The 14,782-nt window shown below is 44.9% G+C and overlaps 1 protein-coding gene across 1 annotated transcript in view; it reads left to right on the top strand.

The window, feature by feature from the left end:
- Window positions 1–14,782, top strand: part of Arid5b (AT-rich interaction domain 5B) — a 176,250-nt gene that overhangs the window by 133,335 nt on the left and 28,133 nt on the right. The window contains 3 exon segments of the mRNA XM_048451570.3: window positions 540–652; window positions 6,476–6,680; window positions 8,710–8,762. Of these exon segments, the coding sequence (XP_048307527.2) occupies window positions 540–652; window positions 6,476–6,680; window positions 8,710–8,762 (371 nt within the window).

The following is a 14,782-nucleotide window of genomic DNA, read 5'->3' as shown; positions in this document are numbered from 1 at the left end:
AAAATGTGTGTAATAGCAGCTTGTTACTGTGAGCACCTCTCGCCAGAGCTGTCTCTCTCATCAGTATGGTAATTTGAAAAAAACCGCTGTTGTCTCTAAACTCTTCCGACAGAGTAATGTTTTCAAATGTTCCTTTACTATGATGACATCACAGGCTGGCGTATCATTTTGAGTTTCAAAGAACAAGATACCAAACAAACAGAAGGCCCGCTCTCCGAGTCTAGCTAGGGATTACTGGTTACTTCTCTTCTGATGCTGTATACTGGGGGGGGGGGGGGGGAGCGGAGCAGAGCACATGGGTGAGGGCGGGTCGGAGGGGGCGTGTGTCTTCCTCGTCAGCCTCATTTTATTTATATTAATTAGACGTGGGAAAGTTTATAGCTTAGCTTCTACCAAGGTTCCACCCTTGGGAGGCAGCAGCATCCAATGAGAGCTGGTGGCTGGTGTGAGCGCAAGTCTAGGCTGTCCGAGCACTATAGTAACCCTCTGTGTCTTCTCCTGAGAATGTATGATGATTATTCTTCTCCGTTTGCTTTCAGCGCCAAATCTTAAAGGCAGACCGCGCAAAAAGAAAACATGTCCCCAGAGAAGAGACTCCTTCAGTGGCTCGAAGGACTCCAACAATAACTGTGATGGTAAAGCCATCAGCAAGGTACGACCCTCCTGATCGATGCTTCTTGTGATTTCCCCCTTTGACCTCTCCAATAGCCGGTGTCTCCGTGGCTGTGTTCCATTCAGACTCTGCCTTTGGTGTTCACTGCTTCTGGAGCTTCAGGCCTTGTCTGGAGCGGAGGACACTTGCCCTGTGGCTCGGGGTGGGGAGAATCTGGTAGGAGGCAGGCGTTTTGATTAGTCAACAGAATGACTTCCCACCTCCTGGTTTGGCTTGTTGGGTAAAGGACATGATTAAGTGCCCGTGTCACTGAAGCCGAGATTTCATGCTAGGTGACACAATGACATAGTTTACTCTGCTCGTGTCAAAAATAGACCAGCTGAAGCCTCCTGTCTCTGAGTGTATACATCTAAATATGCCTCAGAGATTAACTGGAGATGAAATTAGAAGTGGCTAGAATTAATCTTTTTGGTCATGTTTTTTTTCCCCCCCAGAGTCACCTCTAATTCATATTGGAGTAAATTAGAGATCCATGGGAGGCTGTTTGTAGGTGTGTGCACACTCATCGAGGTGACTGTGTCTGAAAGCTCTCTCTGAATGCAGAAGGGAAGCCTCTGCTTCAGAGGCCTCTTGGCCCGTTTCACGTGAGCATTCTCTGGAATCTTTGAAGCGCCTGAAGTCTTGAGTGAAGAGTCACTTCATGTTTGTAGACTTACCTTTGCGAGTTTTCTGAGCTGTGGGTCACGTTTCCACATTCTGGCTCTTGGGTGTTTTGTGTTTCGTGTTGTTTCTAGGCCAACGACAGTTCGAATCCACCTAGATCCGAATCAAAGATCAGATGGGAATTAGCAAGGCAGTTCCAGATCCGAGGGCTGACGCAGGCTGAGTGTGGGGGCACATTGAGTATCGGTGGAGATTCTGACATAGTGAAAGAATGGGCTGAGTTTCGTGTTGCCTGCCCTCTGGGGCTTGGACTGTGCCCTCTGCCCCCTTCCCAGTGTGTCGGAGTGAACTGTGAACCTTTACATTCCGTAAATCTTATCTTCAAGTATCACTCTGACCACAAAGTTCTGAGGGCTCTTTGGTTAGGATTGTGTCATGCTCCCGAGATTTCATAGAGTGTTTTTTTTTTTTATATAGGGTGTTTGTTTTTTTTTTTAAAGCCAATTTACAGAAGTGTATTTTTCATTTTTCTGGCTAAACACAAGCCTAGCATTCTCCGCCGTTGCCTGTCCCCTACACATGTGACCTCTGCACGTGAACACACGTGGATGCCACGAAGGGCGTTCTCAGGTGATTTGAGCGTCTTGGCCCCCCCCCACTGCCTGCCTAGGGCCTTGGTGTCCCTGGCCTTGAAAGATGGCAGTGTAATTGATCCTTTCCCTGAAATGCAGGCTGAGAGTCCTGCAAGGTAATGCAGGTGGAGCAAGGTCTTACCATGGCGGACATTCAACAGAGAATGCCATGATGTTGTGCCTCTTCCGGAATGTTCTAAACTGAGCCTGCCAGGATGAAGTGTGGAGCGACAGCTAACATGTGGGAATTACAAAATTCACACGAGGCCTCACAAAACAGAAAGACCTAGATGGCTACTTGAACGCATGCGCTGGTTAACTGTTCACCGATTTACTCTCTATGAGCCAAGCCTGGGTTTCCCTTCACCCTCCTCCCACGAGTGCAACCCCTGACCATGGTCACCATGGGACAGACCATCCTTCCAATGTTCCTGTGCTGTGGTCAGTTCCTGGGAACTGGTGGAATATCTTAGCTCCTCTTGGAGTCTTGGATTACAGTCTTGTCGCGCACGCTTCAAATGAGTTGGAGAAATCCGCTAACTGGGAGAGATTAATTTTAAACTATGGTGAGCGTTTCTGTTGGCACCTGTCTGGAAAATCCTGCAAGAGGAACAAACCACCCTGGAGACCATGTGAGACATTTAAAAAGGCATTGGGGGGTCCTAAAGTGGTCTTTGGCCATGAAATGTTGCAGCAAAGATGCAAAGTCTACAACCGTCTGCTTACTTCCGGAACCTGGGCCAGGAGTTTACATGATGGCGAGCTGCTTGGCTCTCAGACCCGTGTGTGTTTTCAGAAGTGCCTCAGACGGACCGTTTCCCACTGTGGAGAAGTGCCAGTTTCCTGCAGCTCCACACAGTGGAACTCCCAGCATGGACGTACCGGTTTGTCTCTGGTCATGAGGTCACCTTCAAAAGGTTTCACTCCCTCAGGTGTGAACGGACCAACATCGTCGTAACACACTGTTTCCCCTGGGAGACAGAATTCTGTGGCTTTCTGAAGATGTGTGTCTCATGCGGAGGAAAAGCACCCAGCCCTGGGACGGATGGCATTGTGACTAAGATCAGCAAGGATCCTGTTGCTTGCCGAGGCCATTTATTATATAAGATCCATGGCCAGGGCTTGGTCGACTATACTAAAGGGCTGTTCTTGGTTTAGATCTCTAGTGATAAGACTTGTGATGGAAAGTAAATGCTTATGTGTGTGTGTGTGTGTGTGTGTGTGTGTGTGTGTGTGTGTGCGTGTGTGCATGCAGGTGGGTGTTAAGCATTTTCTAAAGGCTAGACATCTAACAGGTGGTTTCCATGCTGGAAGGAACATGGGAAGATAAAGGATGCTACTAGGCCGTGTGTCCATCCATTCTATCACGTCCTTGCAACTCCATGTTGGAAGTATGATGCGTGCACTACTTTGTTCACCATTATCTAGCCCCAGTGATTATCACTCTCGCTTTACCAAGAAGCTAAGAGTAGCCTGTTCCTTGCTGCTTCACCACAGTTGGCTACGCCTGTGGACAGAGAGAGCAGCGGTAACCCAATTCTGTAGAAGAATGTGGTTAGTCCCAAATAGGTCTACAGCTTCATTGAGAACATTAAATGGCACTTCTATAATTAGCATCCCATCAATCACGCTGAAAAACCTCAGAGTTCTTAGCTCAACAGGTGTGTAGTGCTCGGGCCAGGACGCTCAGGGCCACCCTTTAAAGGTCATACCTTCTCAAGGCCAACACGAAGACTACGTGCTATTTCCATTCTAACAGTCGAATTACAGTAATTCCGTAGATTAAACTGCTGAGAATGTTTTCGAGTAAATGTAGAGGAAACAGGTAGACAATACCTTGACCTAGTCTTAACCAGGAAAACCAAATGCTCTCTCGCACTGAGAAAGGATGCACTGAGCTAGTCTGAGATGCCGGCCACTGCTCACTTGTTATCTTTTTGGGGAGCATCCTCCATCCCCTTAGTGGGACCTCTGGAATGCAGGATAGAGTTCAGCAGGTGCACAGAGAGGGTGAGCAACTTTCAGCCCTGACTTTCCACTGTAGGCTTCCCTTCCTTTTTTAATAGTTCCGCTCTACATGCAGACAGATAGAGCGTTAAACATCTATCTGTCGGCAAACCTCTGAGTCCCCTACCCAGGGTGCTCCTGTCCTTATAACAGAGGTAAATTGGTCTGGTATCACTGCAAACTTAAAGCATCAGGCTGCTCTACACACAGCTCGTAGCTCTACTCCCCTGTGTGTGAGATTGACTGAGGCCTGGAGGCAGGCAGAACTGAGTTCTGAACTTGGCGTTTTACACTTCAGTAGCTGCACACCAAGGCCTCCAGCCTTGGTGAGCTTGTTTTCTCCCCTATAAAATGGGTCTAACCAGATGCCTTTCACAGTTCCTTTGGACACTGACAACACGTGTGAACAGAGCAAGGTTGTGTAGCTCACTGTCCGCACAGCCTAGGTACAGGGTTCTTTCTCCTGATTGGCGAGATGCATGCAGGGAAAGAAAAAAACCACTCCTGTGACTTGAAAACCACCTAGTTCTCTTTCATATGGGACTTGATAGATCACGCTTCTCAGCAGTAGATGTTGTGATGCCCGGAAATATGAGATGTGCTGTCTAATTGAAAGTTTGTTTGGAGTACCAGCTTAACGTCTTTATTAAGTTTATCGTATGTACTCAAACATGTTACTCATTCAGCCTGGGCCGCGGCGTCTACATTTTTATGACAATAATAACCTACTTCACGAGAGTCATGAACATAAAGATTAGGGAGGTAGATAGCTCAGTTGCTTAAAATGCTTGCCTTGCAAGCACAAAGACCTCAGTTCAGTCCAGAGAACACAAATTATAAACAAACAAAGAAACAAACAAGCAAAAGTAAAGCCGGGTTCAGTTGCACGTGCTTATAGCCCCAGCGCTGGAGTGGCAGAGAGAAGGAAGCAGGTCCCTGGGGTTTGCTGGCAGTCCTCCTAACCTAACCTAATCAGTAAGATCAGACCCCAGTGAGGGGATGAAATGATGTGTCAATCAGCGCTCCATCAGCACTGGACCACCAGTGTAAACAAATAAGACAAGACAGACAAAAACTGGAATGATTTGGTGATTTCAGAGGCCAATAAATTATGACGTGCATAAATTTAGACCCACCAGCCTAAAACTTGGCAAGGAAAGCTGATGGTGGCACCAAGAGCCACAAGACAACTGTCTCCCAATCATGTCCCAAAGTGGAAAAGGCTGAGAATATTGTCAGTAAAAATCCTACACAGGAAAAAAAAAGAGAGAGAGAACATGTTTTCATCCTATTTCCGCAGCCCCAGTGAGTTGCAGGAAGTTTCAGGATGGTGAGACCTGTCTGAAGTTAAGGCGGTGCGCTCCTTTGAGAGAGGGAGCGCTAAGGAAGCCCTCTTAGAGAGGATGTGTTCTCCTTTAGTAAATAAACAGAACCATTTTCATGTGCTTGGCGCTCAGAAAGACCCACGGAGGCTGAGCAGTCTGAAACAGAACAGTGGAGAATCTGTGGGACATTTCTATGCACGACGTTACCCGTGGCTTGCCCTCTTCCTGCCCGGTGTCAGCCCGGAGATGTAAAGAATATTGGAATGTACACATTCCCCATGGGTGCATTTGAACTCCAAGTCTGACCCTTTGTACTTCCCCCTTTTACAATTAAAATAACTCAGCAACTTAGCGTTATATTTAACAGCCATCAAAGGCCGCTGTACAACATGGCCTTAAGGAGGGAACATTAGGTTAGCCAAGCTCCAGAGCCTGCCCGTGGTGTGGAAGGAAGAACCATGGAGCCTCCGCCTCCATTTATGTCTTAGTTGAGGGGAGGGACTTTCTATTTGTTCTGCTTGGGATTTTAGCTGCCCTCTCCTCTTTCATTTCTGGCAAGAGATCATTTTTTAGCATAGTCTCAGCTGAAGGAAAAACCAAGTCCTCATTTAAAAGGGCAGCTTTTAGGTGTACTGTTTCGGGTTATGTGTGGGTAGCAGCCTCAGGTGACGCATGGCAATGACCTTGCTGGTATATCCCAGCGTGGAGAGCTCTCTCAGATGCCTGGATAAGAAATACATGTGGCTCTTGTTTTTTATATGATCTAATACAGTATCAGGATATTATGAAAGCAAGCTTTCATCAGTGACGTTAACAGCTGGGAGGGGGAGAAACAATGTATCAAGAGGCAAATCAGTCATCCTACCAGACAGCAACACTATTTCTGGCTTGATATGAATGTACTGTGGAGTATACAAAGGATGCTGGCACAACCAGGCCAACTGTGGCCCTCTGAAGACCTGTTTCTCAATAAAGTTTTATTGACATTCAGCCCCACCATTCATTTACAGAGCACACCCATGCTAGTCAAGGCCATAGGGCACAAAAGCCCACCATGTTTACCAGGTGGCTCTTTACAGAACTTCATCCCCATTGTCTGGGACAGTTCTTACTCAAGGGTGTCTTTTGGTCCCCCATCTTGCTGATTCCCTGTCAGGGGGAAGTGTCACTTAGATATGTTTTTGCAAGCCTTCCAAAGCTAGACTTGATTTTATAGACTGTTGTTCTTTTTCCAGGTGAAAGGCGAGGCCAGGTCAGCCTTGACCAAGCCGAAGAATAACCACAGCAACTGTAAAAAAGCCTCAAATGAAGAAAAGCCAAAGCTGTCCATTGGTGAAGAATGCAGGGCCGATGAACAAGCCTTCTTAGTGGCGCTTTATAAATACATGAAAGAAAGAAAAACGCCCATAGAACGAATTCCCTACTTGGGTTTCAAACAGAGTAAGTATACTTGTTTTTGTTTCTGAAATATCAAAATTGCTCAGATTCTTTGAATTTGCAAGGGGAGGAGGGGCGGGGAGTAGAATTCTTCTTCTTTTTTTTTTTTTCTTTTGGACTAGTGATTATGTTGAAACCCTAATCTAGGCAGGGTGTTTTCTGTTTATAGTAGATCCACGAATTGTCCAAGTCAAGAATTTTCTCCCTGCCTCTTCCGCTCGCTGCATTGTTGCCTTGTGGGACAATTGCGGGGATATTTATAGGCAGGACTCCGAGGATGAGGCCTGGAAATAGATGTGTTGAAAGCTTCTAGTTTTCTGTTTTGTCAATCTGGAGTGTCTGTAACTCCTTTCTTATGAGATAATGATGATGATGTAGCCTTATCAGGCCCAGATGTTGCCTGTTCGGAGACAGCTTCTAAGAGGAAAGCCTTTAAAAGTGGACATAACAGCCACAGAGAAAAAACAAAACAAAACACTCCCTTAGTCCTAAACTTGGCTTTCTTTTTTCTTTTCTTTTTTTTAAAAAATCTGAATTCACAGTAAACATGAAATCAGTCCACTGAAGGGAAGTCCCAGTTTGGAGCAACTTTGAGGTAGCTGTGCATCTAGGTGTTTTTGTGTGCACAAGAGAAGAAACTCGTAGCTTGAGAAGAATCTCACTGAAAAAGAGAGGAAAAATCCCAGATCCTGCCCCTGAGTTCACAGCCAGATATATATTTTACTCTGTCTGAACTGACTGGTGCCCAAAGCCATGAGCCCCTCTGGCTTGTAATAGTATTTCCCCCAAATGCATCTCCCTCGATTAAAACCATGTGCCATTCTGATGAAGACCGGCAAACCTGTATGCTTTACAGAACAATTTACATGGCTAATAGCAATTGGCACTGATTGCAAGAGCACAACTCGCAGCCATTATAAACTTACATAACGACAGATGATCACACTGTCTGGAAACGGGCTGCTTGGAATGGAAGTAAAATCAATGTTCTGTGAAGAGCTCTGTCCCATTATCAGCCATTCAGCGGAGACCAAGGCCGAGGCAGGCTCTTGATGGCCTTGGAAGAGTACAAGGTTCAGCGTGGCCTCGCAAACATGTTGTGCTCAAGAGCCTTTTTTGATTGTTTAATTCCCATTCTGTTCATTTCCCTTACCAGAGGATTCCTTGATACCCGGTATCCTCACACGCCGAGGTATCTGGCACAAAATGAGCAATAACAAAATCTCTCAATACTGACTAAGCAGAACTTCTTGACATAAACACGTGAACTTTATACACAGGATTTGACAGCATAAACACGTGAACTCTATACACAGGATCTGTTAAGGAAAAATATACTTTTTTTTCTTAGTATCCCACAGGTATTACACAGGCACTGTTAGGGAGCTCAGGGAGCTGTGGCTCCATCCCTCTGTGAACGACTCTCTTCCCTTACTCTGTATTACTCATGCCTTGGCATGTGACCTGTGTGTTCTCTACTCACGTGCCAGCCACATGTTGGCAAAACTACAGTGTGATCCTTTATTACTATAGCCTCGCTATCTAACAGTCCCAGGAGGTAATTGTGTATAAAAGTGACTGTTGATTGATCACAGAGAAATCTGATCTGAAGGAGGCGCTACCATCCCATCAAGGGTTTCTTTCTGAGACTGGCACGAGACCCACCCCGTCCTGAATTCCCACACACTCTCCCAAGGGCCTTCCAGTGTGTTCTCTTCCCTTGTGGGCGATGGTACAAACAACATTACGCTGTTTATCCTTCAAGTTCAGCTGTCTCTGTAGTCCTGTAACCATCCTCAGGAAATATTTCCAAGTAAATATTAGTAAATATAGTAGATCCTAGACTGTTGAACGCCCTTCGGTGGAGTTGTTTCCTAGGGATTTAGGTCTCTGGGGTACGGTTGGTTTTTTTTTTTTTTTTTTTGTTTTCTTTCTCTTTCTCGTTGAAAAACAAAACAAAATGTTTGAATTGACATTTCTTGGCAATGTGTTAATGCAATGCTTATCTAAATACTTATTGTCCCTCTAACAGTTAACCTTTGGACTATGTTTCAAGCTGCTCAAAAACTGGGAGGATATGAAACAGTAAGTGTTTAAGCAACTTAAACGAAATAATTTCACAATCTGACTCCCCTCTCCCTGCCCTGTCTCTGGCCAAAATGGAGGAAACTCAAAAGCAAGCCCTCATTGGCTGTCTTTCCCAATGGCTCTTCCACTGTGGTGGCGGTGGGGGGGGTTTATTGGGCCAGTTTTGGAAATGGTCCCAATTAGTTCCAGGTTTGGCAAAACCGTAAACTTGTCGTAAAAACTACAAGTGGAAAACATATGTAACTCTCCCCTGTCAGGGAAATTAGTTGGGTCTGTAATTTTTTCCCATGTTGAGAAAGGGCTATTATTGTACAACAAGCCAAGATTGCATAAAAGAAATCTCCCTTGGCAACCTACCTGACATCTGTTCATGTCTAATATGGGAAATGTATTAAAGGCTTTCAGAAGTAATCAGGATTGGCCATTAAGGAATAGAATACAGCAGGGCCTTCTCTCATTGTAGGGCAAAGAGGCTTTATTAGACAAGGGTCACTGCTACATAAACAGGAAGTTATCAAATTTATTCAGAACGGGCTCTGACGTTCTTTATCAGCTAATTCTAACTGACAGGAGTGAGTTATTTTTAGCCCACGGGAAAATTTGATGGCCATGGATTTTTACAGCGTGTATTTCTGAGCCAATAAAATGTTAGTGAGATTAAGATCTTGAAATGGGAAAACAAAATAAAAAAAAGAGAGATCTGCATTAACGTAGCACAGAGAGACGACATCTGTAATAAAATTAATTGACATAGGAAGATGGCGTCACTGAAAAATGTTTTCTCTCCCACACGATGATCAGATTAAGTCGTATAGTTCCTTTGGCAATGGAGTGGGAAATTATTTCTTTTCTTCCCTTAAGGAGTAATCCGAGAGACCTCTGTACTGCAGTAAAATGACAGCAACAGACACCAAGTCAAGAAAATGATATTTCTCTTACCCCAAACTCCTAGTGTTTCTCAAACTGCGAGATGGTGTGATGTCAGAGTCAGGGCACAGGAAAACACAGGAAGTGCTATTTGAGTCAGATACCCTGGTATTTACCATAGAGATATCTGCTAGGAATTCTGCCTAAAAAGTGATGTGAGTATGTGGACTGGCAAATTGCCTAGTGGATGGGAGCAGATATGTTTATAAAGAAACCTAGCACGTGAACACACATAAAATATTCATTTCACAGATGCAAATTTGCTTGAGAGATTGGCTTTTATAAAAGTAGCCTGGGCGAAAAGAAATATTCTTGGCTAAATCTGCTGATGGATTAGGAGATGGACTCCTTGCCACAGTTACAGCTAGCTCAGGCTTCTGCAGACTCTTGAGCTAATTATAGCACTCCTCTGTGTGAAAAGATGGAAACTTAGTCCCATCAGCTCGGGAGTCACCTTCTGAAGCTGGTCTTGTAAGCTGATCTTTCAGCATGAGGACTACGAGGCCGCGCTTTTATGAACTGTGACCGCGGTTGGTTACATGATGTTTGCTCAGTGTTATGAAATGTCGTTTTCAAACTCTGGGGCTTCCTGCCATGAGCGGTTTTCCCAGAGCTGGTGCTTCTTGTTTTCATGTCTTTTGTGTCTTTACAAGACACCACGTTGGTGTAGAGCATGCAGAAGAAACTTCCGACAAATTTGGGGGCATTTGCAGTACTTCTGGGGGAATAAAATTTGTTCATTTATTGAATGAATGAGTGACCATAAATCAGCAAATCACCTGACCGTTTATTTACTGGTGTGTGTGTGTGTGTGTGTGTGTGTGTGTGTGTATCATATATTATATTTACTGGTGTGTGTGTATGTGTGATGTGTGTATATATGAATATATATTATATTTACTGGTATATAATATATATCTATATATTTATATGAGACATATATTAGACAGCACGGGAGGAAGGAAAGATTTAAGCTAGCCATCCGGATCCTGAAAGTACCGACTTTCAAGGGTGTCAGCCACTAAATTACGAGTGAAAAGTCAGAAAACCATTGCCCTGTAGAAACAACGAGCCACGCCCTGTGGAAACCAGGGAAGGAGACTTCATGGCTCAGAAGTGCTGAGATGATCTGCAGATAGATGAGTTGGATTTGGGATGTTATGGGATGACCTGGAGTTGTGGGTGATGTTTTGGATCCAGCTACAAATGATCACAGCTTTCCTTAAGGAGAGAATTTCAGTCCGGAGGTAGAATAAACTCGTATAGGGAGAGGTCAGGCAACTTAGAGTGGCTAGTGACTGAGGACAAGGGCTGAGAAGAGGATTCTTGATAGATGAAGGCAAGGAAAGGAGACCACACGAAAAAGGGTCTTGGATGCTGTGACTGGGGATGGTTTAGTAGGCTGCGGAAGGGAGCGAGCTTAAATAATATCGTCCTGCCGGGCCATGGAGGTGCATGCCTTTAATCCCAACACTCAGGAGGCAGAGGCAGGTGGATCTCTGTGAGGTCGAGGTCAGCCTGGTCTACAAGAGCTAGTTCCAGGATAGGCTCCAAAGCTATGGAGAAGCCCTGTCTCAACCCCCCCCCCCCCCACACACACACACAAAGATGACATCCCATCTCTAGGGATGAGTTGCTCGTCTCTCTCTGGTACTGTGGAAACTAACTTATCCATGGGAACTCTGTACCAATACAAGTGGATGAGGCGGGTGGACTTTTTTTATCCATTTGTTCTCAACTGCCTTCAGCTCAAACCCTTACGTTTAAGTAGCATTTGTGGGAGATGCATATTCTGGAGGAAATACGGAAGACTTGATTGTTACCTTCCCTCCATCTTCTTATGAACAGAATTTTTAAAGAAATTGGGTCTCCCTCCCTCCCTCCTTCCCTCTTTCCCCTCCTTTCTCCATTCCTCCCTTCGTCTCTTCCTAGCTCCCTGTTTCTGGCTACCTATGACCCTGTTGGCACTTAACTTTGTTTCTAACACCCTCCATCTAAGCTTTAGCCACTCCTAGATACACAATAAATCCCACCCCACCCCCACCCCCAGAGTATTTTGACTGATGGAATTTAGATCTTTAGGGAGGATTTAGCTTTGTAGTCTGGAACATTCTAGAATGTTAGTTTTCCCTCTGCTCAAGAACAGCACAGCATTTCTGACTAAGCATTTTCTTTTCATGCTGGGGAATGTGCTGATAAATTTTGAGTGCAGCTTAGAGCCGTTTCCATTTTGAGTAAAGGAAATCGTAGTGCCTGGACAGATTAATTTTTTTTCCTGACTTGACCTTTGTATGGAAAAGGATTCTTCCTTGCTCTGTTCCAGTTTATGTTTGAAGGAAAAAGGAGTCTTATGAGACTATCATGGTGGTCTTCAGAGTTTAGTTTGCTGGCGATCCCCATAATAGTATCTTTCAGATTCTGGCTTACTGCCCCTGGCAATCCCCAGTACAGTTAGCTCTGTCTCCACCTAGTATAGGTAGGAGGAAAGGGAATTATAAACTGCTGTCTCTTGTGTCTTCCAATCCTAGCAGTTGCTCATATATCTAGAAGATTTGCTTTGTATTAGGAGTGATTTAGTGTGAAAAGAATTACCCAATGACCTCGCTTTTGCTGACATCACCTTCCCGCCCACACCTGGTCTAGTACTGTTCCTAGTGGCATTTGGCTTCAACTATGTCCTCAATCAAACTCAAATATCAAAGATTAGAAATTGGTCTTTGAGCTGGTTTCTTGTTTGCCTGCAGTCATGGCTCATGAATGCAGGCAAGTACTGGATCACTCAGATACATTCCCTAGCCCCATCAAGTTATTACCCCATATACATGTCCAAATACTGATGTTTCCTAGCAACAAACCAGTTACCACCTGAGATTATGTCTGGTTCTTGAGGGGGAAAAATGCAAGAATTCAGGAGAAAGGTTGAAAAAAATCTAGATAACGCAAATACTCAGGACCAGGACAGCTCAAGCATAAAGTTTGGAGATGTGTTACTATGTGCCTGGTTGAAGCCAGCGCTCTGGACCTCACTGGCTGGGAACAAGATCCTCTTACTTGGCTTGCTCTCGTTTGTGGCTGCAAACTATTCCAAAATTTCTGGCTTGGATTTTGGATTATGGATTATTTCATTTCGGCTCTTCACAATCCTCTAGTTGAATCTTTTTTTTTAAGTGGAGCAGGGGTTTCATTTGAAGGCTTTAGCACTGACTGAAGAGTGCACACTTTTCTCGGGCTCTCCTGCCTCTGCTGGAAGCAGATCTCGTGTCTCTCCACTTTCAGGTGCAGAGATCGTTAACTGTATCTATGTTTAGCATCATACATGTATCTAACAGATCTGATTCCTTAAAACACTGCATCCAGAGTGTTTTGATTGGTTGCTAGTAATGCTACACTCTTTGCAGACTTCTGCCTACCTCTCTCCTCCCAGATATATTAGACCGTAGATCTCCCCCTTAAGAGGCAGAAAAGAATAAAGCTTGGTCCCCGAGCTAGGATCCTTCCCGTGTGTCTGGGCAAACAGTTACCACTAGAGAAGTATTTGAAATATGAGACAGGACATCAGTTAGAGTCTGTTAAGATGATTTCACCGTGGCTGACCACCTGATAGAAAGCCCAGAACAGTATTCCGAGAGACAGTAGTATTAGCACAGTGCATGTTGAGGGAATGTTACCCCAGAACAGAAGGTGGTACCAGGAAATTAGTGCTCCCCAGCCCCACCAATAAGGCAGCTGCATGATGTCTTCATCTGAGAGAAGTTCCTTGTCTTCCTGTCGGATTATGCTTTGACATCAGGTTCTGGCTCTGACATCAATTTGAAGACATCCTCTGACTCTATGCTTAGCATTCTGGACATACAAAGCCTTCGGCTTTCCTTCTGAACTGTCCAGGCCAAGGATGACGTCATGTCGTTTTGAATGGCTTCAGTTCCTGGAGTACTACCAGGAATAAAAACGTCATCCTTCTTGATTTCAGCCCGCCCTCAAGGTGTCCACACAGAACTCTGCTTCTCAGGCAGCCTGAGCAAGGCGAGGGGCAAGCACGTGCATTCCTGGACTTTGTGCTGACGTCCCAGGCTTAAGTCACTGGGAAAACTCACATCCAAAAAGCTTCTGATTCTGTCGTCTTCACTAGAGCCCCGGGTGCCAGCATGATGTCATCCCCGTGACCTAAAACGTAGAGAAATGAAAGGCTACAGGACTTGTGCCTTAAAAAGTGACTGTCCCAAAACCGGTGTGTGTGTGTGTGTGTGTGTGTTTAATTGTGTGACTACATTTCTTTGTGTGTATATGTGTGTGATTGTGTCGGTACATTTCTGTGTGTGTATGTGTATGTAATTGTGTAAGTACACATGTGTTTGCATGTGTAATTGTGAGTACTTTTCTCTGTGTCTGTGCGTGTATGTACATGTGTGTATTTGTGTAAGTACATTTCTCTCTCTCTCTCTCTCTCTCTCTCTCTCTGTGTGTGTGTGTGTGTGTGTGTGTGTGTGTGTGTGTGTGCGTGTGTGTGTATAAAACACCTTAGGTGTATTTCCTCAGGTGCCCTCTACCTTTTTTACAATGAGAATATCTATGATTTACTGTTTCACAAACTAAGACATATAAGCAACATACTTGATGGACCACCCCCAGCTCCCCACTTCCATCATGTCTCTCTCCCTACTTCACGTCTTCTTTGTGTGTGTGTGTGTGTGTGTGTGTGTTTTATTTTGTTTTTTGATTTCTTTGTTTTTCTGGTAGTGAATTTTGTTTTGTTACTTGCTGTGTCCAATAAATGCCTGCTGAATGCCAACTGAGCATGTTGGCTTCGCCCTGCGTGGGTCTTGTGCAGGCACCAGAGCTGCTGTAAACTCACAAGTGAATGCAATGGCCGCATCATGTCCAGATGACTGGCTGTCACTGGTTTTTGTTTTAGTTTTTCTTTTGCGGGCTGGGGACGGGGCAGTCTTGTGGTTGTTGTTCTGTTTTTGAGACGTTGTCTCTCATTGGCCTTGGTATTATCAAGTAGATTAGACTGGCTGGCCAGTGAACCTCCCAACCGCCAGATCCACCCATCTCTACCTCGCCAGTGCTGGAGTTACAGGCATAAAATC

Source organism: Myodes glareolus, chromosome 18 (assembly GCF_982192425.1).
Source record: "Myodes glareolus chromosome 18, mMyoGla1.1, whole genome shotgun sequence".
In the NCBI taxonomy this organism is placed as follows: domain Eukaryota; kingdom Metazoa; phylum Chordata; class Mammalia; order Rodentia; family Cricetidae; genus Myodes; species Myodes glareolus.
This window is presented reverse-complemented; position numbering and strand designations above follow the sequence as displayed.